General features: G+C 36.1%; 1 protein-coding gene across 4 annotated transcripts; it reads right to left on the bottom strand.

The window, feature by feature from the left end:
* Nucleotides 1-1,634: 1,634 nt before the first annotated feature.
* On the bottom strand, nucleotides 1,635-21,251 carry LOC125417653 (aldo-keto reductase family 1 member C13-like). 4 transcript variants are annotated; one of them, XM_048461206.3, is made up of 10 exons: nucleotides 21,119-21,251; nucleotides 15,143-15,271; nucleotides 12,606-12,773; nucleotides 11,689-11,805; nucleotides 10,773-10,850; nucleotides 10,134-10,256; nucleotides 7,254-7,363; nucleotides 6,836-7,001; nucleotides 3,419-3,501; nucleotides 1,635-1,924 (listed from the first exon to the last, which is right to left on the bottom strand). In XM_048461206.3, the coding sequence occupies exons 2-10, from the start codon at nucleotides 15,224-15,226 to the stop codon at nucleotides 1,882-1,884; spliced, it is 972 nt and encodes a 323-aa protein (XP_048317163.3). In that variant the 5' UTR covers nucleotides 15,227-15,271; nucleotides 21,119-21,251; the 3' UTR covers nucleotides 1,635-1,881. The 4 variants fall into 4 exon arrangements, with proteins under 4 accessions (XP_048317163.3, XP_048317162.3, XP_048317165.3 ...); XM_048461205.3 differs by having other exon boundaries at nucleotides 21,043-21,247; XM_048461208.3 differs by having other exon boundaries at nucleotides 21,132-21,234.
* Nucleotides 21,252-22,615: the final 1,364 nt, after the last annotated feature.

The raw sequence follows: 22,615 nt of genomic DNA, 5'->3' as shown, positions 1-22,615 counted from the left end.
GGGAGGTGGATAGAATTTGGAGGAGAATTTTGAGAAAGTGGAAAATATATGATATATTGTATAAGTAAAGAATCTACTTTCAGTACAAAGAAATATTTTTTAAAGAGACAGGAAAATCAAGGAAAAATAAAGAGGCAGTATAATATCTAAAAGGGTATCATATTTCTCCTCAAATGTTGTAGAATCAAGGTCAGCTTTCCTTATTATGGGGACAGATATTAAACAATAGTCCAATAATGTTTTCAAATGCAAACGAAATAAGTTTATTTCTTTCTACTTTCTAGAGTTTACAAAGATTCTATGGAAAACGGTTGCTAAGATAAGGAAAAATAGCACCTTGAACCAAAGCTGCTGCTCTGGTGACAGCAGTTGTTGCTGATGTTAGTGTACATCCTGGGCTAAGAGGAGAGGGTAAATTATTTTACAGATGATAAGCATAACTTTACTCTGATGAATCTTCAAAGCATTGGACCAATAAGATAAAGTATTGTAACTTGCAGGATAATTACTTTAAAGCAAGAAATTCGTTAACTGCAGACATGACCTATCCACCAAGATCACACTAGGCATGCTCAGCAAAGTTGGATAAAAAAAACAGTAAAATTTTCTGCCAATTGAAATCTCATTTATTATGTTTGACTATTTATTTTGTTTCTGTAGTTACTTGACTGTTTCCAAGAGACTGGATAATATCAATTAGCCAAAACCAAGTAAATCACTGCTATTTCCATAAGAAAATGTGCAACTTCATAACTCCATATGTTTTGATGTTTTGTTGTGGCTGTTTTCATTTTCTTGATGTTGTAATGTATTATTATGAAGATAAAATAATGCTCTATGGTCTGTGAAACATGGGCAGGCTCTTTGTTAGTAATATCATATTTACTACATCATCAGACATGAAGAAATAAGTCTGATGCCCAGTTAGAAGCTTCAACTCTACTGATTAGTATTTGTGGTAATAAAAATTTGTTTTCATGCTACCAGAGATGAAAGATAATCATCAATATAACTCATATACAAATTCTACAGCCTGCAATAGTGATCTGTCAGCAAGATATACTGGTGGAATAGTGGTACAAATGTTATGGAGGTAGCCAACCCCACTTTATTAGATTTAAGGCCTGCTACATAAGACACAACTCATACCTGACACTGTTCATCAGGCTAAGAACCTGAGAATAAATAGACCATAAGCTCTAGGGAGAAACCTACTACTGTTACTCTAATAAAGGAACATAGCAACTCCTGATGACATACTTCTGTACCCAAAGATCACTCAACCTCGCTGCCACCTCATGGGCCAACACTATCTCAGGAATGTCTCACTGAACATTCCCAGTTCTCTGTAATTTAGAAGTTGTAAGGAAACATTGGCACTGTTGGTCAGCCTTTCCAAGAATGCTTCCCCTTCCAGATTGAGAACCATGAATATGTGCAATGTGTTTTCTTTTGGGCTCACAAGTCAGATGGGTATTCTTACAAATACCTGGTACTTGCAACTTTGCTAGAAGAGAAGGTATCCACCCACTACAACCCCTTAAGTTATCATTTCATAAATTATACACCCAAACTTCCACAGAAACTAATTGTTTTGTCTCAAAGATTCAAAAGAAAACAAACCAGGCAAGAAATGCAGATAGTACTAAAGAAAGATCTTTATAGGAATTAAGGCCATTATTTCAAAGCATAATGGAAATGTAATGATTTATGATGGTAGACTGGTAGACACGGCTCTAGCTGAAGTTGAGTTGTTAAGCAGTTCAGACCAAGCATAAATTATATATGTTCAGTCAACAGCATCTCAGATGTCACCTAGATCAATATCCATATAGTGGGACTTCAAGACTTGGGATAGAAGTCAAGACAAAGGCATCCATATTAAAATTCATCAGCAAAAGGGTATTCCGGGTGGCCCTTACCACTAAAATAGAAAAGAAAAATATAAAATATTAATGCTTGGATTCATTTTCATGGTGGTAAATCAGAAATCTATGATGCTGTCTTTAGACTTAACCACTCAATTTTCCTGACTGGTTGCAGAATCTACTATTTTTATTTTCATAAACTTGAATATGAAGGAAATGTTTTTAACAAAGTAGCACTGCTTTTGTTTCAAATTAAATTCACTTGCCTAGAGCAGAAAAATGCAAACAGACATACACATATACTCCTTCCTTTTTGCTTCTGTATTTAGTCTGTCAAAGCATCAAGGAAACATTATGTCTCATTTTAGTCTCTCAATAAAATCAAAAACTGAGTATCATATTTAATGAAAGTCTAAGTATTAATCATCAAAAAATAATGTGGTGATTACCGCTTATAAGTACTAATTTCTTTGACACTAATTCATTTATGTACTGACCATTGTATACAACATAAGGTGTTAAATTCAGAATGCCTCTAATAAGAAAGATTTCTATGTCTAAGAGTCAAGCTTAGCATATAATTTGTAGATCTATGGATTATCACCATTAGAAAGTATAACTTAACAAAATTATTACATATTATAATACTTAATATATAACAAGAATTACTAATTACTTGCAAGTCTCTAACATGCAATATTTATGTGAGATGTCCTTCTGTATATGTGTTGTTTTTATTGATTAGTGAATAAACTGCTTTTTCAATAACTTAGCAGAGTAAAGCAAGGTGGGAACTCTGAACAGAAATATTTAGAGAGAGTAGGTGGAGTCAAGGAGATGCCATGTAGCTCCCAAAGGTGAAGTACATGCTGGAACTTTACCCAGTAAGTCACAGCCTCATAGTAATACACAAAATATAGAAATGGGTCAATTTAAGATATAAGAGCTAGCTAGAAATATGGTTGAGCCATTGTCCAAACATTGTTGTACTTAATATAATTTCTGTGTGATTATTCATGTCTTAGTGTCCAGGAAATGAAAGAGAAGCCTCCACCTACATATTATGTCTTGTCTTTATCTTTCAATTTTCTCTATTAATCCATTATCATCTATCAGTGATGACAACATACATGCCATTGAAAACTGTCTATCCTTTTAAAGTATCAAATTATATGTCCAAAGAGAAAGAAGTAAGATCAATGTTTTTCTTTATTTGTTTGTGTGGTTTTGGTTTTGGTTTTTCAAGACATGGCTTCTTCGTGTAACAGCCCTAGCTGTCCTGGGACTAGTTCTGTAGACCACACTGACTTTGAATGCACAGTACTCAACAGCAGAGGCAGGTGGATCCTGAACGCACAGAGATCTACTAGCCTCTGCCTCCTGAGTTCTGGGATTAAAAGCATGTGCCACCACCACCCAGCTAAAAATAATAGTCATAATGGCAGTTTTCAAGAAACTAATGAAGGGATTGATTCTATGAACAAACATTCACTGAAAAGGAAAAGACATAATCTAAAATAAATTCTGACATATTAATAAGAGTGACTTACAATGGAGCAGGTGCATATCTTAAATTTTTGTTCAGGCCATCTAGAATTTTCATATCCTCTGAAGGCAGCTCAAATTCAAATACCTATTGAACAATTTGAAACATTTTAGAACAGTTTCCATTTACAAAATTTTAAAACCCAAGTAAATCATATTTTATTCTACAAATGCAACTTTTGAATATCCAAAAGCCCATGAAAGTTATTTTATGACATTAAGCAAGATACTCAAGTGATCAAAGGATATCAGATAAAAGTTAAAGGAAACCACTTTTGAGATCTGTTAAAGCAGTACAATTTACCAAAGGGAACTTTATTCAAAGACCATGGTGTTAGATTTCAAACAATCTAAAATAAGTAATTCAAATATTAACGTGAATAGATAGAATTCTTTGTAACACAGTTTAAGGCACGAGTTATTCAGGGGTTAATTTTATCATTTCAAAAACAGAAAGTATTTGACGTGAATAGGATTTTACTGGCTGACATTGGGTTACTTTACATAAAGCAATTTTCTACTAATTTCTAAATTATTGACACAAATAAATCATCAAATCATTGGTTATTTTTTAAAGGTGATAAATAAATAGAAAGAGGAAAATTGGGGTAGAAAGGGAAGGAAAGAGGAATGGAGGGAGGAGGAAAAGCTTAAAGTGTCCAAATCTAGCAACTGATCCATCTAGTAAAAAACACTGAGCAAACTTTTCTTTATATTTAAAAACTAACAAAAGAAAAAAGGATTAATTAGTAAATGATGATAAACAGCACCACTTCTCTTTGTAAACTTTACAGGATATATACAAATGTCTTAATGGAAAAAATTAAGTTGCTAATATATTAAAAGGCCACATAAAATTGTAAAAACTCATTATAGTTGCATATTAATATTTTTAATATTTCAAACCTTCAGTTCTTCCTCAACTGATGAAGAAATTTAGTATTTATCTAAAAATTTAAATATTTAAACACTGCAAAATATAATCAAGGTAAACTAATAAATTAAGAACTTCATACATATATGATTTATGTGCACAGAAAATCATATTTTTATTAAAAATCTAATTATATCATCCCCACCTTTGTTCTCCTCACTCTCACATGTCTCTTTGCCAATTCATGATCTTTTTGTTCAATTATTCTACACACACACATACACACATGTACATAAATGCATTCTGCTGAATCTGTTTAGTGTTGTTTGTTTGTATATCATTTCATGGCTGACCAGTGGCTATTGGATAAACAGGTACCCTATCCTAAGGAAGACCAATTCTACAGACCTTAGGCTCTTAAAATTATTTGTCTGTAGTTCTCTATCTAAGTATGCTACATTATGAGATTTCTTCTTTACATGCAGTGGCATCATTTGTCATTGTCCTAATTCATGTCTTGTCTGAATTATTGTTTAGTCATATTGTTAAGGTAGTTTGTCATATTTTGAAAAGAGGTTCACATAAATAAGACAAAGAGAATCCATGATTATAATTATTCTTGCTGACAACACTACATAGCCATTTAGAACATTATTTAACTATTCTTTAATTTTTATTTTACATAATTTCAGAAGCTACACTTCAACTACAGTTTGGAAAGAAATGCGCTTTTTAAATATATATGGTGTACGATGTTGTGTTCCCAATGAAGAAAAGAACATGACATTTAACCACAAAATAAAGGAATGAAGAAACACAATAAAGAGAAATTTTTGCTAATGAAAATAAACACACACACATTCACAGACACAGAGAGAGAGAGAGAGAGAGAGAGGGGGGGGGAGAGAGAGCGCGCGCACAGCAGAATTTAGGATAGAATAAATGTATCTGAATTTGTAAGGTAATTAATGTGGAGGAGATATAAATGCTGCAAATTAATTACAACTCATATTATCAAGGTTTCACACTCCTAGCAAATGTGCACCTACTTTACTAATAGATAATGTCCTTATTCTGACTCCTTTAATTTTAACTCTTTCTGTCCTTTACCTATTTCCATATGTGTATATACGGTATTCATGTGTTTTTTATATGTGCATATGTAGGGGTTCACATATGTGTGTATTGTATGTGGGAGACTGAGGTTGATACCAGACTTCATCGACATAACTCTTGTACTTTATTCACTGAGGCAGGGTCTCTCCATCAGACCCAGCGAACAACAATATGACTGTTTTCACTAGTCAGCTTTCTCTTGGGAATCCCTTATCTCTGCCTGCAAAGCTCAATTAGAGGACTGCACCATACCCACCTGGAATGTGAGTTCTGTGGATCTAAAATCCAGTCCCAGGTTTGTTTGGCAAGAATTTTAATAACTGAATCATCTCCCAGGTCTTAACTTAGCAGAATATATGGTAGATAACTATTTGCCTAGATTAAAAGTCTTTGCAAGTATTGACTCAGTATCTTGAAAGAGGAATATGTGAGGAAAGGAAGCCTATGCCATTGGGCTAATGAATGAAAACTATTTGGGGCTAAAGAACATCGCAGAAAAGATCAACTGTATTCTGAGTCAGATGGATATCATCATCTTGCAAACTTGTACACTAGCTCTTTAAATGTACTTGAGAGAACTCAAGATAGACAAACCACTCAGTGCTCAGATAGAACTCTAGAAAAATGTAAAACCATAGAATAATGAACTAAAAAATACTCTATAATAAAACTCTAGGATGGACCTAGTTTATTTTTCAATTGTTTTACATAATGGTATAACAAAGTTCTTGTAGTTGAAATTAGAAGGTCAACAATATAGGTAAGTCTTCAAGAAAAGAATATGATGTTAGCCAGTAAAGCAACTCATAAGAAATAAATACATCCATATTAAAATATGTGAACATGATGCTAGCTATGGCCCACTGGTTTAAAGACTATGTGAACTTCCAGAGCAGGTTAGAGTCCCAGAACACACAGTGCAGCTCACAATCATTCACAACTTCAGCTCCAGGGCATATGATACCCTTTTCTAGCCTCTGCAGACACCAGGCATGGACATGGTGCACAGACATGTATGCAGCCAAAACATCTATACATATAAATAAAAAATAATAAACAAAAATAAAATATGTGAATATGCAGGTCAAATACAAAATAAAGCCACAAAAGTTTATCATATGAAAATGTCTACTGATACTTAAACTCTCAGTTCATCAAACAATGAAGAGACCCACTGCAAAGCTGTTCACAGTGCACAGCTGACTAAATTCTGAATTCTAAATTTCTGTGCTCTCTCTAAATAGAATTTTATTAAGCTAAGTTGTTATGTTGTAGAGTAGAACAAAACATTTCTGCATGCAACTTAAATTTTACGTGAGCAGGAAATGCTAGGGAGACTGTCTGGGCAAAAAGTTCCCTGAGAGATTTAAGAGAAGAAAATAGAAGAGAGATGATGTGTAAGAGTCCAGATGCCCACAGCCTCCCTGCTCACCTGTAAGTTCTCTTTTATCTCATTCTCTTTGTAACTCTGGGCAAGGACCACGATTCCACGTTGAAGATGATAACGAAGAGCAATCTGGGCTGGACTTCGCTTGTGCTTTTTTGCCATGTCACAAAGAACTGGATCATTCAGGAGAACAGGGGAGTTTGGGTCCACCCTGAAAATAAAGGCTGAAATCTTTAGCTTCAAAAGCTAAGAATTGTTAGGAGGCTTCAGAACCAGGGGTCTTCAAAAAAATTTTGTTGGACCAGTAACATTTCTATCATCAAGATCTCCTCAAAATGGAAATTCTTCTCTCTCTCTCTCTTAGCAAGCTCAAAATGAGCTTCTGAAACCTGAGTTTATATTATTATTATCGAAAAGATTTCACCAATACTGGTGTTTGGAGTAAACTCCTTACTGTCCTTACCATCGTTTAGGTCGTTGAGATCCAAGAGCAGAGTAGGCAACTAGAACAATGTCCTTTGACTTGCAGTAGTTCAACAGTTTGCTCTGGTTCAGATAAAGATGGCATTCCACCTATAGAGGGACAATCAAAATGGTATCTGACTATATGAAATGCTAATGTTTATGTAAAAGAAAAGGATCAAATAAGAAAATGTAACATATTTACATTATCAATATGATTTAATCTGTGTCTTTAAAACTTAATTTCACATTTATATAGTAATATGACACAAAAATATTTTAATATGATAAAACAATTCTGTAAACCAGATCTTGAAGTTCAGATTTCATTTTGCATTATTACAAAGCAAAAATTCAGTGCTGACTTGAAGACGTTTCCAGAAATAACTGGGAAATTTAAATATAGACAGGTTCAGATTGTGTAAGAGAATTGTTGTTAATTTCCCTAAATACAAGTCTAACAATGTCTGCTCACATCTTCTTATTGGGAGTTATTTTCTGAACTCTCTGAAAGCGAACACTTAGAGAAACTACTTTAAAGAAGGTCATAAGAATGTTTCAGAAATAGGGCCAGTGAGCTACCTCAGTGGGTTAAATTTCTTGCTGACAAGCCAGATCTGAGTTTTCTCAACAGAACTCACAAGTAATCTCCTGCCCTCCTTCACATATGCACCATAACACATGCACACACACATAAGCATAGATACATGTGTGGACAGCCACTTAGGCCATGCCCCAGTGGGCAGGTAACCACTAGCTGTAAGGCTTTCTACAGCACACATGCACATACACAACACAAATGCACACACCCAAATTTAATTTTAAAAATTAAGGAAAATATTGGAAAGATATAAAGTAAATATATATGTAGAGATAGACCCTGTATGGGTGTATTTGTTCATGTGACAAACTGTCACTGTTTTGAAGTACAGGTTAGGAAGCAGAAATATTCTTCTTCAGTCTATCAGTTATTTAGGATGCTTCACAAAAATTATAAGAATTTTTTGAGAAAATTAAAGATATATATATAAAATATATATATCTTATACTGGAAAGTCACAATTTCATGTTATTATGAAAGAAATATAATGACCTGAAACAGTATTTCTATTCAGGAAAAGCTACTAATAGCAGACTAGTTCATGATAGCTAAGTTAGGGAACCAGCATAGCAGCCAACAACAGAGGAAAGGATAGAGCTTATGTGGTTCCTAAGCACAGTGGGAGTTTTTATTTATAAAAATGTATAAAGTTAACTGCATGTACAAAAATTAATGCATTGGAGATAATCACAGTAAGTAAATTAAATTAGTTGCAGAAAGACAAGTACCCCACTTTTTCTCTCTTTTCTAAGTCCTAGACCTTGTAGATATATGAAATCCTACAGATGACTTAAAAGTTGAGACAAGCTGCTTGGGGAACAAAGAAGAAAGAGGAAGGGACAGAGAAGAGTAGCTCTGCTTCTTCCTCAAGATCATAGGCTGCATTAGTCCATGGGGATGGAGGGAGCAGAAGTGGAGAACAAGGTTAGGATGGCTGTAAGTATGACAGAGACATCCCTCCAGGAGACAGATTTTGGTGAATCAGCTCAACTTTATTCCACGTTATATGGAAAATATAGAATTGGGGAGCTTGAGGACAAACTCAAATTGAAATTAAGTGGCATGCTCCTATCACAAGACCGCATACGTGGCAGTAGAGTTCTATAGCAAAACCCCCAGCACAAGTCTTCTAGTAGGAATCTGTGCTAAGGGTCAAGATCAATAAATATCAGGAATCTGGCTACGAGACAGCTTTTAGCTAAGATCAGTCCTCCAGACCCAGGGACAGTTTCCAGATAAGGGCCAGTAGAGAGCAGGAAGTATTGCTGAAAAGAGGGAGTTTTCACGAGCTATGCTTTTGGAAAAAGCTGCCAGGCCATGATAAACTGAAACCTCTGACCAGCCAGCAAGGCCTTCCAACAGAGAGTGCAGCAAAGTGGTCTTAGAGCCTGTGCCAGGCAACGCTTCCTTTATGTCTAGCACACTGCCTTTTTCTGGTGCACTCTATAAGATGCTTTTCTTTTTCTGATCTATAGTTAAATTTTTCAACTGCCTACAAATCTCTTCTTTGCTACCATAGCAACCAGATCACTACAGTTTCCAGACATGATCAGAATGTGTTAAATTGTAGTAGAGAATATAGGGCCACTCAGAATATATGCATGCATTTAAGTGTCTTATAAGAGATGAGAAAGAAAAAGAAATGCTCACCTAAATGTTTTCTGGCAGAATCAACTGTATGTTCTGCATGTAAACCCTGAGTGTAGTTTTTATCCAACATCAATATCACTATGAAAAGGCAATCAGTTTAAATCAGTGCATGGTTTTTAAACTGCAGCTATGTTTCTTTTATTTCTTTTAAAATCCCAAGACCAGGCATACTAAGAGGAAGGAATAACTCCTTTACCTCCAAAGCTGCCGCGCCTACTCATCTCGCTCATTTTCATTCTCTCACCGCTCATTCCATGTTTTTATGACCTTCTCACTATAACTCAGTCCATTGGCCAGCGCCTTCACTTGTCTGATAGACTACATGTTCCCTGGTCATATAAGTCTACTTTGATCCTGAAATACTACTAGTGACATCTGCTTCCTGGATCACTTTAAGTCTCCACACTCTGCACCACTTGGACACAACAGTATGGTCTCCTTTTCACAAAATTTAACAATGCAAAATTGAATTTTAGAATCTCAAAGTATCCCTTGCTACAGTGGCACTATTCTTGGAATCTTCTTTTCAATGAACATAAGATGAGTTGAGAAAGGATCAAATGGGCTGGAGGCATCAGAACAGAGGTAAGGAAATATATATGAGACTAAGAGAGGTGTGAAGTTTCTCACCTGGTTGCAGACAGGCTTGTACTTAAGCCCAGGCTTATTCAAGATCTTTTCCAGCTGCCTGCGGTTAAAATTGGACACCCCAATGGACTTGACCAATCCTGCATCCTTACACTTCTCCACGGCCTAGAAATGAAGGAGTTGTGAAGAGTCTTATTTACATTGAAATAAATACAAGATAGAACAGTTAAGAGTACACAATTTTGCTCTGGACATACAGTTCAGTGGTAGAGCACTTGCTAGCAGTGAAAGACCCTGGGTTTGATCATTATCACACTAACACTGAAAAAGTGGCACTAAGGAGACACTGCTCACATAATCACTGAAATTGAATGTGAAGAACCCAAAAAAGTGAAGATAATAGAGGAAGAATGTGACAGCCGTGAAGGAATTACTGCATCCTTACTAAGAACCAGATTTTCACACTACACATGTTGGCAAAATACATTTATTACTGTTGTCCTAAGTAGTTCTTCATTGTCCTTCATTACACTGTAGTAATGCATGGCTCCCCTTCACTCTGGTAACACACCTATATAAACATAATGAATTTATACACCCATAGTCATAGACCCCTTTTTTTCAAGCATGACCCGGTTTCCCTCTCTCAGCTCCTCCATTGTCCCTCTGCCAACCGCTCACCTCCCATGTGGCACAGATATCCACTGTGTCCAATAGTGCATTTCCATGTTCGTCTTCTGGAAACAGATCCTCCCCTGGCTGGAACAGAAACAGTCTTCCCTATAATCTGACTAAACACAATTATAATCAAAGGAATAACTAGAAATAGAACACTAAATATTATTAAAGGGAGCATCATTCTATGTACTTACACTTACAAAGTGATTTGTATATGGAAGTATAAGTAGTCTTCTCAGGTACTTGAACTAGTTTCTTATGTAAAGCTATATATACAGTTTTACATATATATTAGTTATTGTTGTTATTAGCAAACTTTATTCTCACAGGTCTATCTGTAGTCTCCTAACTGATGTCCATTACTTTGTTACTTCCTTTTCAATATTTTGTTGAGATATTTCTCTTTCACTATAAAATTTAGTAGACATACAGTCTCGACTTCTGGTAATAATGGATTTCAGTTCTGACTCAAGCCAAATAATCAATGTTCTTTTTCTACCTGGATATATTTGGGCAAAAGAAAAGTTTGTCCACTAAAGATGGTTAATCAAAGTTTTATTCCAAGCTAATTTTGATGGAGAAAAACTTAATGATGCTATAAAAAGGTGATATCCAGAAAGCTTGAACTCTCTCAATGGCACAAGAAAACAAAATGCTTTACTAAAACCCATATATTTATTACTGTATTATGAGAAATGCATAAATATTGTCATTTTTGAACTTTTTTGAGTCTGTAATTCTAACAATTCCTTGGGCTTCCAATTTTATTGCCATTTGCATAATTACTTTGATTAGATTATGTAACATATAAATTGAATTTGCATAAAAACTAAAACAGAATTTTATCTTGATCATCCAGAAAATATGATAACTATGCCATGGTCAAAGTTGATAAAGTCTGATCATTCAAATTGCTTACCTTCATTGGCACTGGGTAATGAAGAATATAGAGGTCAACATAATCCAGTTGAAGGTTTTTCAATGATTTTTCCAAGTTAGATCGAACCAGCTCTGGTCTAAAGAAAGTGCACCAAAGCTATTTACATGAAAGAATGGAAGTAATCCTAGATTAGTAAATAATCCAAGTATGGAAGTTTTATTTTACCTAATATAAATACATTTGCACTATATAGAAACTTATAATCAAAAGGCATGAAATCCCCTTTGTTCTGTGGTTTTTATAAATCTGACTTACAAATATGAACTTGATCATAAGTTTGTTTTAATCCTTCAAAAATAAAAGAAACTTTCTCAGAAGACAAAACTCGTATTTGTTACTAATAATATTCAGTCTCCAAATTAAATCTCACATAGAGCAAAGGCAATTATTAATCTAATTATTTAACCCATTCTTACCATTAGAGAAGAGTTCGCATCGCTTTTTTTACATAATTGAACAGAATCAACAGATGACATTTTAATGTGTGACGGACACTAATAAAATCACTTTAACCTTTAATATGAAAGTTCTCTTTTATTGCTCTTAAATATTTAAAAGTAAAATTACTAATTGAAATATAATAGATTTTACAAAGCTATCAAGGAGATAGAGAAAGTTACAATTTCATATTTTAAGCTGAATTCACAATCCATGTTAAAAATGTACTATTTTGAATTGAGATTCGGAAAAAAAAGGACTTCAAAGTGATATATTTGAGGACAATGGGAAGTCAAAATCATTTTTGCTTTTCATGAACTCATCTACAAATGATATGTAATAAAAATTGTAGCAGTATGTATATTTTATCAGTTAATTAATTAATGATCCAATGAGTGTTTGCTTGCCTACATCACATTTCAGTTCATCTGTACATCTGAGAACTACACACACAATACCTTTGTAGTGAGGAATATGTCTTCTCTCTTCACAAGGCCAGCTGCAATCTTGCTTCGAATTCCCTCCCCTACAGCCTTTTCTGTTTGATACACATAAGCAGTATCGATGTGGCGGAACCCAGCCTCTAGAGCTAAATTTATAGCCTCCAGTGGCTTATCTTCAGGAACCTAAAGAATAAACAAAAGCAGAATTTAACTGTAAGAGAGGGAGTTCAAATGGATGCAGTGAAAAAAGGAGGAATTTTATATTCCTATGTAATTCTCATGCCACTTTACTACATAACAAGAGAGTGATTTCCTGGCCAATAAAATTTTACCTCCTGTAAAACTTAACAGTATCCACAAACAGTAATTGTGGAGATTACAGACACAGAGGTGACTTCAGAAGCCTTTCCCCCATATCTTAGGATAAGTTAGCATTTGAGGTAATAGGTCTCAACTTACTTTCACTGGGTTCTTCTGGATAATAATGAGAATTTCACATCCCATAACTCCTTCATATCCATGCCATAATGATCAATTATTTGCATCAGAGGACCTCAAGTAGACCTCAAATTCAGTGATTAATCTAGAAATGCTTACAGAACTGAGTATATATAAATATCCCAGCTATGACTTAGTATGACTTAGTATAATGAACACAGGAGAAAGGTATTTGGAGCAAAACAGAGAAGAGATACAAATTCAGTGCAGCATCATGAGTCTTCCCCCAGTGAAGACTCCTAGAAAGTACTGAGTTCTTTGGCATCAAATTGCGACAATACATGAAAATTTTTATCTGTATAAAAAGCTGTTCCTAATTTATAAAGGATTATTCATGTTGGGTTATCAGCCCTTAAAGCAAAATTTACTTTGTTTAGTGAAAATTATAACCAGACATCAATCTGGTTATAATAAATAATAAATCTTATTATTTATAAGATTATTGCTTACTCTGTCACAACATCCGTATGTTAAAAGGTAGAGGATCATGCCGCATCAAACTACTTTTGCATTTATTTAAAAGCATCAAGTTAGACATAGCCCACAACACCTTTAATCCCAGCACTCTTGAAGCAGAGAGTTCATGTTCAAGTCTGCCTGGTCTACACAGCAAATCCCAGGCCCAGAGATTCACAGTAAGACCCTGTGAATCTTTCTCAGATTCTCAGAACAAATAAAAAAAAACCACAGGAAAAAGAAATTCTTTTCATGATGTATATAAATAGTATATAAATGAGATGTATATTTATATATAAATAGTATATAAATAGATAAAATAAATGATATTTATAACTATATAAATAGTTATAGTAAATGAGATGGTGGCTCTAAGCATTGAACCCTGAGACCTGCACAAGTGATCAAGCTACAGGGCTACTCAGGCTGAGACTTCTATAGTGGTCATGGCCTCTTTCTTTTTCTAAACTGTTGTTTTAGATTAATTTTCTGTAAGAATGTTTTGGCTTCATATATGTCTGTTCACCATATGCAAACAGTGCCTGTGGAGGACAGAAAAGGTTGTTAGATCACTAGAACTGGAGTTACTGATGATTGTGAACTGCCCGTGTACCTACTGGGAATAAAACCTGGTCCCTGAAGAGTAAAAAAATAAATGCTCATAAACCACTGAAGATATCTCCCGCCCCATTGCCTTCCTTTTCTTTTGGCAGTTTTACCATACAAAGTAATTAAGTCCTATCATATTTCTTCAGTCTTGCCCTTTGGATATTTCTGACAAGATAAGGTATACACCAGACAATATGGCCATTGGCATGCCATACATATCTTTGTAAATATTACAGATAAGAAATACATGAGTTCAAAGTTTAAAAAATAATTCACTTATCTTAAAATTGAATGATCAAAGATTTTAAAAGATGAAATTCCTTCCAAGTTTGTAAACTGTCCTTTTCGCTCACTTCATTTCAGAGCACCTTCTGGACCACTATGCTAGACACCTAATGTACATTAGCAAAGACCAGCATTTCACACCTGCCATTTTCACCATAATGATGTTGCAATGTCCTCCCAGTGCCCACAGTTGAGAGTGGGGCATTAGATGTTTTATTTAACTCAGGTGCAACATTTGCTATGAATACGGACCACTCCCAAAAGAGAATAGCAGTCATCCTAGGACTTTTATTTTGTTTCTTCTCTACACAAACATTCCACATGCTAATTTCTTAAGTCTGGCATTTTTTGGGTATGGGGAAAATACCCTAGAATATAGAGCTAAAAAAAGAAGCCCTCTCTCCTTCCAATCAGCATCAAATCAAGGAAGCTGACAGAGTTTCAGACTGGTGACTTTGATCTCTTTTACCAAGCCAAGGCACAGTGAAGCAATTGACAAATGGTTATATAATCAGACCTTGTCACAGGGCAAAGATAGCCAAACTATCTCCTTTCTCCTATGTAGTATAGCTCTAGTCTAGAGAAACAAAACTCTGTGAGTCCCACAGAGTCCCATGGAAGTGGGTGACAGCTTTGTCTATTCCATCCTTTCTTAGGCTATTTTCTCCTGAACCCTCCACCCACCGCAACACCATTCTTCTTACCTCTTCAGGTTTGTATGTGCCAAAGCCCAGGGCTGGAATGAAGTGACCATCATTTAGCTTCACACGCTGCTGATTGGAACTCATTGCTTATCACTCGTCTGTCTAAGCAGGTTCTAATTCTCCTGCAGCCTTTGTGGAACAGTGAATATGCAAAGGCCTTATGTCAACCTTCTGGCTAATGGATAACCAGAAGCCCACACCCTCTAATGCATAGCCTGGGTTACTCTCTAGTTAATGATTAAACAATCTTTCTGCCTGTCTAATGGTTAACCAGTGACATTACCTGTTTAACAGTTAACCAACAGAGAAGCAAGGAGTAGGAAATTCAAAGCACTACTTCACAGGTCATTTGGTTCCATTCAGAAATATAAAAGGTATTTCTGTAGTGAATCACTATGTAGACATAATTTCTTTTAGTAAATTTTTTTCTTTAAACTCTAAAAATTACTGTAAGCTATTGCAGTGGTTTAAGTGAACAATTACTAATTGCTTTCTACATAGAAACCTATCCTGTGGGTATGCAGGTCTCAAGTCTCCGCTAGTCTCAAGTCAGCAGCACTGCTAGTTCTTCTGCTCCTAAAAGAGACAATATCAAATACATCACACCATTCGAGCAAACATGCTAGCACTGAATTTTAGCAAACAAGGAAACAAGAAGAGACTTCAAAATAAGAGCAGACCAAGCTTGGCAGCAGTGGCCTTGTTTCTTACAGGCATGCTCTCCTCTCTGTTATCTCTTTATCTGTATTTTCTTCAGCACAGGCACTTTTAGGAAAAAGCCTGTATCTCTTAGATTTTACCCAAACTTCAGTCTAAGAAGGAAGAAATGGAGTTTAAATAGTCCCAAAGTTGAAAAGAAAAAAAGTAACAGCACTTGGCATTACTCCCTTGTGAGGAAATTCCTGAGGACAGTTTAAGATTACCCAGGCAGAGTCAACCACTCCTGCATGTTGTTCTTTATGACCTGTTTATGGGTCCTTGAAACTGGCCCATTGAGAATGAACACTACCAAATATTATCATATCAGATTTCATCCACCTACACCATCTGCGCAACCTTCCAGGGGCTCTGAGTTGTCCCAATTAAAATGACCACTCCAGTGATACAATAACTATAGGTGTGCATTTGTGGAATACTTACTTGGTGGTAACAAACAACTGACTAATAGGACTTAAAATTCAATCAACAGTGGGGAATACAGTCCTGGAACCAGAAACCTAGCCAACTACCCAGGACTAGTGAAGCCATGGATTTTGGAGAAGAACCTAAATCATTATAAGCCTAACAACATTTTAAATGTCTGTTCTCAGATTCAAAGACAAGTGTAATCCTCTGTCCTTCCTCATCAAGGAAATGTCTCTTCTCAGTAGGCATAGGTCTTTTCAGAAAATCACAACTAATCAAAATGTACATTTGTGGAGTCCAGCTCCAACTGACAAATCTACAGCACAGCTCGTGAATCTAAGGCTCAGGGAAAACCAATTGTTCTCTATATCCTGATGTGGAGAGACCATTGGTCAGTTTACCTCCTATTCAACAATAGACTTTTGAAATCTTTCAGGAAAGAGAGGATGCAGCTCATCTGGCTAGTTCTTCCTGGGTGAGGGCATTGTCATAACGAACATCTGGCAAGAGATCACAGAGTCCTCCAAGGAATGAAGTTCAGAGACTCTTTAAAAGAAAAAAGTGATGATAGGGGCCAAAGGTTAGCATCTCTTGGTCACTATTGGTTAAAGTTTTGGGGTGTTGAGCCTTGAAGATATCAGTTGTACAAAGATGCGAAGTGAACAAGAACCAGAGACACAGACAAAAATCAAACCGGGAATGTTGTGGGAGACTGTTAGTATAAGAAACATGCAATTTTTTTATTTGAAAATTCTAAGAAAGCAAACAAGCTATGATGTGTCTGGAACTGGTCCAGAAGAGGTGCAGCACTACCTTTTGCATAACTATTTGAAAAGTAATCTGTTGGTTTATGGAACAAACAAATTTGATTACCCATTAAAGGAGGAGTAAGAAGTAAAAATGTTTAATATCATAGTAAATGAGAGGCTAACCAGGGCCAAACTTGTTTAAACAATGTTAGAAAAACCTTTGGAAATACTTTTATGGAAGTCAAGACAAGATTTAGCTGAGGAGGCCAGAGGAGAGAGTGAATGTGTCATTAAGACACCTTCCATAAGGATAATTTCAGCAGCAGGAGCTGTGGAACATAGTCCATATATTTGCTTATCAGAACCTTGGTGCCCTTAGAAGAGAAAGCACAGTGGGTAATTGGTTTATTGCTCCAGTGTGGTTCTCCCCTTCTCATTCTGAGTCTTTCTGAAAAATAAGTCTTTATCCTGAACTGTCCCTTTTATGCTAGCTAAGACCAACCATCTTCTTTTTACATATCTTTATGTGTTTGGGAGCTCAGGGGTTCCCTGACTCAACTAGATCAAATAAGAATCTTAGTTGGAGCAGATAGCATTATTTTGTTTTATGCACTGTGGAGCATTTAAGACCATATGGGTGTTCAAATAATTAAGCTCCTTAAAGAGTCAGGGAATCTCTTAGAAACTTTTAATTGGTTATACTTTCCTCTATCAAGTGTGCCATTGGAAGGAATGGGAAAGTTTCTTGTTGACCATATAGCTTAACGTAGATGCACAGAGAACACTCCTTTTTCTTTGACTGTACATGTAGTCTATGTGAGGCTTAGAGTTCAGTAGTTGGAAATTCTAAGGCCTCTCCAATTACAAGGACAGGTGACTTACAAGAGAAACCAAGCATTCAGAAGGTTTCCTTTTCCTCTGTGTTCTGGCTGACTTGGGAAGATAAGGTTCAAAACACTAGCTATCCTTCTAGACCTCCCATTCTCATTGCATAAGCCTTCAAACTTAGGCTTTAAGCATTCACGAGGAAAGTTTTTTCGACTGTGTGCAGTTACAGATAATTTTTTATTGCTAACCTTTCTGTGGCAGGCAAAGTTTAGATGAGAAGAGATCTGTCACAAATAATGAAGAAAATATAATTATCTTGATTAAACACAATTTTTTTTCCTCATTCAGCCTTTAGGAGTGATACAAACCAGATACTTTTACACTGAGCTAACCCCAGGCTTTATATCAGTGCACTGAATTCTGGCCTTAGAAATTTTAATAATCTTTACTTATCACATATATGTCTTCTGTAAATTTTTCCTCCACAAATCTTTGTAACTTACATCTTACTTTATAGTGTCTCCTCATTCCTAATTACTGAGCCTTTTCTGTCTAATTCCATTCCTTAACTTAAACAGTAACATAAACAAATATATCAACTTACTCAAAGGGAACTGAATCGAAATTATTTTCATAGCTTAAGATAACCCATAGTACTGGCCCACATGTTCTTAAACAATAAGATTCTTGTCTGTGGTATCTCCTAGACAGCCTTAATCTCTGCTTGGATAATTTATAATTTTTCTTTTACATAATTTTTCTTCATCTCATATGATTCTGAGAGTTTCGGAATGGTGGAATCTGGCAAAGCCAGACTATGATAGAAATTTCCAATGACCTCAAACAGTGAACTATCGAACAAGAAAAAGCATGAAAGAAAACACACAGCCAAAACTGTGTGTATGCTACCCTTGCAATCGTGGTTTAGGACACAAAATGTGTCTGTTCCAATGAAGGACTAAGAAAGATTGCAAATGGTTTCTTTTTTATAAGAGACCAGTGCAGGAAAGAGAAACCACTAGTGCCTAAGCACAGGAGACTTGCCTTAAATGAGAGCAGGCTGCACCCAGGACCCTTACCCTAGTTCTAACTCACAAAGTCTTTCCTCTGACATTGGAAATGGGCAATGACAATTAATAGAAAACCCTTACCCTAGTTCTAACTCACAAAGGTTTTCCCTTTGACAATCAATAGAAAACAAGCCTTTCTCCCCTCAGAGTGACCACCTCTCTCACTCCTAAATAAGGAAAAACTGCCTGAAAAGAGAATCAATGTTGAAGGCCTACCACCTGACATTTTAAAATTTCAAATTGTTTAATGATCTCCGTATTGCAACAAGATCAGATTGTACTAAATTTCATTCCCCACAGAATTTTTGAATCAATATCAAGTCTGCAAGTGCTAAAGCAGACAAACTCACATGAATAAATGCTTGGAAGTGGGATCTAATTTACAGTTTTTGCAGAAGTCAGAGTTATCCTTTAACTGCACACATGTGGACAAAGGAGACTTTCCCCTATTTTTTCTTTTTCATCTGCAAAGTAGATCAAGCAGGACAGTGATGTAATTAACATAAAACGCTTAAACATAAGGGATCTCATTGCATTTGTCATCACTAAGGACAATGTCAATAACTGTAGTAAAGATTCTGGATTTAGGTTCCCATTCAGAGATCAAGACTTCCCACCCCCAGTTCTTAGGAGAGCCAGGCAGTAAAGCAAAAGAAAACAAGTTGCCTCCTTTTGAGAGTGTCTGGGATAAATTTGTCCCACTTCTTTAGGATGCAGTACAGGGGGGCATCTGACGAGAAGGAGATAATCCTGATTCCCCGATAGAGGGAACATGAATCAGAAAGGTAAGCAGCAATTCAGATGAGATGCCCCTCATAGCCTATGCATCATCTAGTCTCCAGAGGGCAGTCATGCTTTTCTTTAGGTATCACCATGGAATTTTCATCTAGAGATTGAACAATGACCAATCTCTGGGTCATTTCCAGATGCCCACCATTCTCAACTCTCTCCCTTCATTCTTGGGCTGTTCCACACATACACCAGGCCAGTTCGATCCTAAGCTCTATCTCTAAGCTAGGAGTTTCTCCCAGATAATTGTGGCCCCCTTTCAATTAAAACTGGTGTTTAAGCTTGCTGATTTCCTGAAAACATAGCTGGAGCCAGTCACCAAACAACAGAGTCAAAGAGAGGACCTGCTTTGTTTAGGGGTAAGGACTGCATATAGGCTTTTTGAAGAATGCACACAGCTTGGAAATGACTTTATGGCATAGTGAATGCCTCGTATGTACAGGGCCCTTGGCTCATTCAAAATGCAAAAGGCAAAGAAAATACTTTTGCATGTCAATGCAAAAAAAGAAAAAAGAAACAGTTTCCTTGGATCTGTGAGGTGGCTTGGCCTGTAAAGGCACTTTTTGTGCAAGTCTGAAGACATGAGATTGACCCGCAGAACTTACATAAAAGTGGGAGCAGAAAACCAATTTGCAGAACTATATTTATACCTCTCAATGAATGCTATGACATATGTACCCCACAAACATTATGTACATGCAAACACACACATAATATAACAGCAATCGTAATAATAATTTAAAAAATATTACTGAAGAATCCCAGCAATATGGGCAAGGATCCCCATAAAAGGGATGAGGGTGGTAGGGTCACTTCCTGTCAACAGTCTTCATGTTCTCCGAGGCTATACTGGGGTGCCATAAGAAAATCAGACTGCTTGGTTAAAAAGACATCATGTTCTGCAGCCTTCAGAACAAGGAATAACTAAACTCATCCTTAAAGTCTTGCATCGTCCCGTGACAGGCAAGTGCCACATCAGAACAATCACCTCAGGGGACTCCAATGTCTTCCAAGGACATATTAGAGTAAGCAAAAGAGTTTCATCTCGGCAATACGAGAAAGCACAAGACGAGGTTCTTGACCATTCCAAGTTTTTGATAAAGGTCACAACCCAGACACAGTTGCCCTTTCAGCTCTTTTGGGATAAAGAAAAAAATGAAACCAACAGGCTGGATGTCAATGGCAATTAAACTAGGGGTACAAACAGTGACAGATAGAGAGGGTGGAAGAGAGAGCAGAGCCACTTAAGCTAAATAATTCTTAAAGCAGGAAAAGCAACAAGAGAAAAAAATTTTCAGTACTATTAGGAGCTAGGAAAGAAGTGAAGTGATGCACTTGCCAAGTCAAAGCAGTCTTTGCCAAGGGTGTCCGGAGGAGGAGAATGCCTCTGCGCCCTTTAGCTAAAGAAAGTGAACCTGTATTGAGCACCAGATGTCCTGCAGCAGGTCTCCAGTCCCCCCCTGGTCTCAACTCTAGCTTTAGTCTTGTTTATTCTGCCTTCCAAAGTGAAGAACACACAGCACAGAGAGCAGCCAAGAGTTTCATTTTAGAGGACAAGGAAGTAAGAACTCTCTTCAGAATAAGAGCTGGCTGAGCCCAGCAGCAGAGCCTGGCAACTGGCAGGCAGGGACTTTTATTTGTCCTCTCCTTATAACACTTGCCCTTCCTTCTCCAGGGTGAGCCCTTCTAGGAGAGAGGCCTGCTTTTCACAGGACCCCATTTTCCTAGAGTTTTTAACTAAGATATAGAAGGTTCAAAAATATGTATAGGATTTTAATTACTCATAAAATAGAAAAGTTCACTGTGTATGCTCCCCTGAAAATGCCAACCTAAGATGATTCAGCTTCCACCACTTAGTGTAATTTATGTTCTGTTTGTGTGAGCAAGCATGGGCCAGTCTTTCCTGGAGCTAACCTCCTTCCTGAGCTTATGTGTGTTAATTTTCAAAGCTTTTTGCTATGATGAAACATCCACTTGATCACACAACACAAGAAACAATGAGCTATTATTACAGGCCTTGAAGAAACTAGGATATTCTACAAAGATGCTTTTGTCCTTCCTGGGCTATCAGACTATTGAAACAGCAGACCTCAAGAAATTAGATTACTCCTAGGAATTTTGTACTTGTAGAGAAAAAGGCTGTGGTTACAGGACAGCCAAAAGAGAAAATGGTCCCCAGGAGAAAGATTTATGATGCAATAGAACATCTTTCAGGAGGAATTAGACCCACAAGGCACCACATCTTGACCACAGTACATAGTTGTACATACTGCACACCATGGGAGTGGTCATTTCAAATGGGACTACTCAGAATCCTGTTGTGATACACAGATAGTGGTGCTGGATAAAACAGACATGTTCCTCATGAAACATGATTCTTACCAACTCACAGAACCTTTCAAGTTTTGTACCCTTGAATCATAGACTACAATAAGTATACAAAGAATTAAGTAAAAGTGTACACTGTAACTATGCAACGGTGTTTATTCATTCATCCAGTTATTTATTCACTTATTTTGGAGCTAAATTTAAAATCTTTGAAATTTTACATTTCTTACAAGTTTCTCTTTAAAATAGCATCAATGAGCCTTAACATTTTTATTTTGCCTCATAAACAAGTGCAACCCACTTGTATAATAGCTCCATTTAAAAAGAGCTACAAAAATAGGCGCATTAAAAAGATTTCAGCCCAAACAGAAATTTAAATGCCCTTAAACATTTTAAAAGTGGTAAAATTTTAACAAAAATTGTTGAACATCTATTATAGTAGAACATAAATATTTTAAACTTGGAATTTTGTTTTAACAACTTTGGTGTAAGTAGATGAATTCCTAAAATGTCAATTTGCTTTGAATATAATGATTATAAAAAATATATGAATAATCTTTTGATTACAAACAACCTAACACATA

Source organism: Myodes glareolus, chromosome 14 (genome assembly GCF_982192425.1).
Source record: "Myodes glareolus chromosome 14, mMyoGla1.1, whole genome shotgun sequence".
Classification (NCBI taxonomy): Eukaryota; Metazoa; Chordata; class Mammalia; order Rodentia; family Cricetidae; genus Myodes; species Myodes glareolus.
The sequence above is the reverse complement of the archived record's forward strand: the minus strand, read 5'-3'. Positions and strand labels throughout refer to the sequence as shown.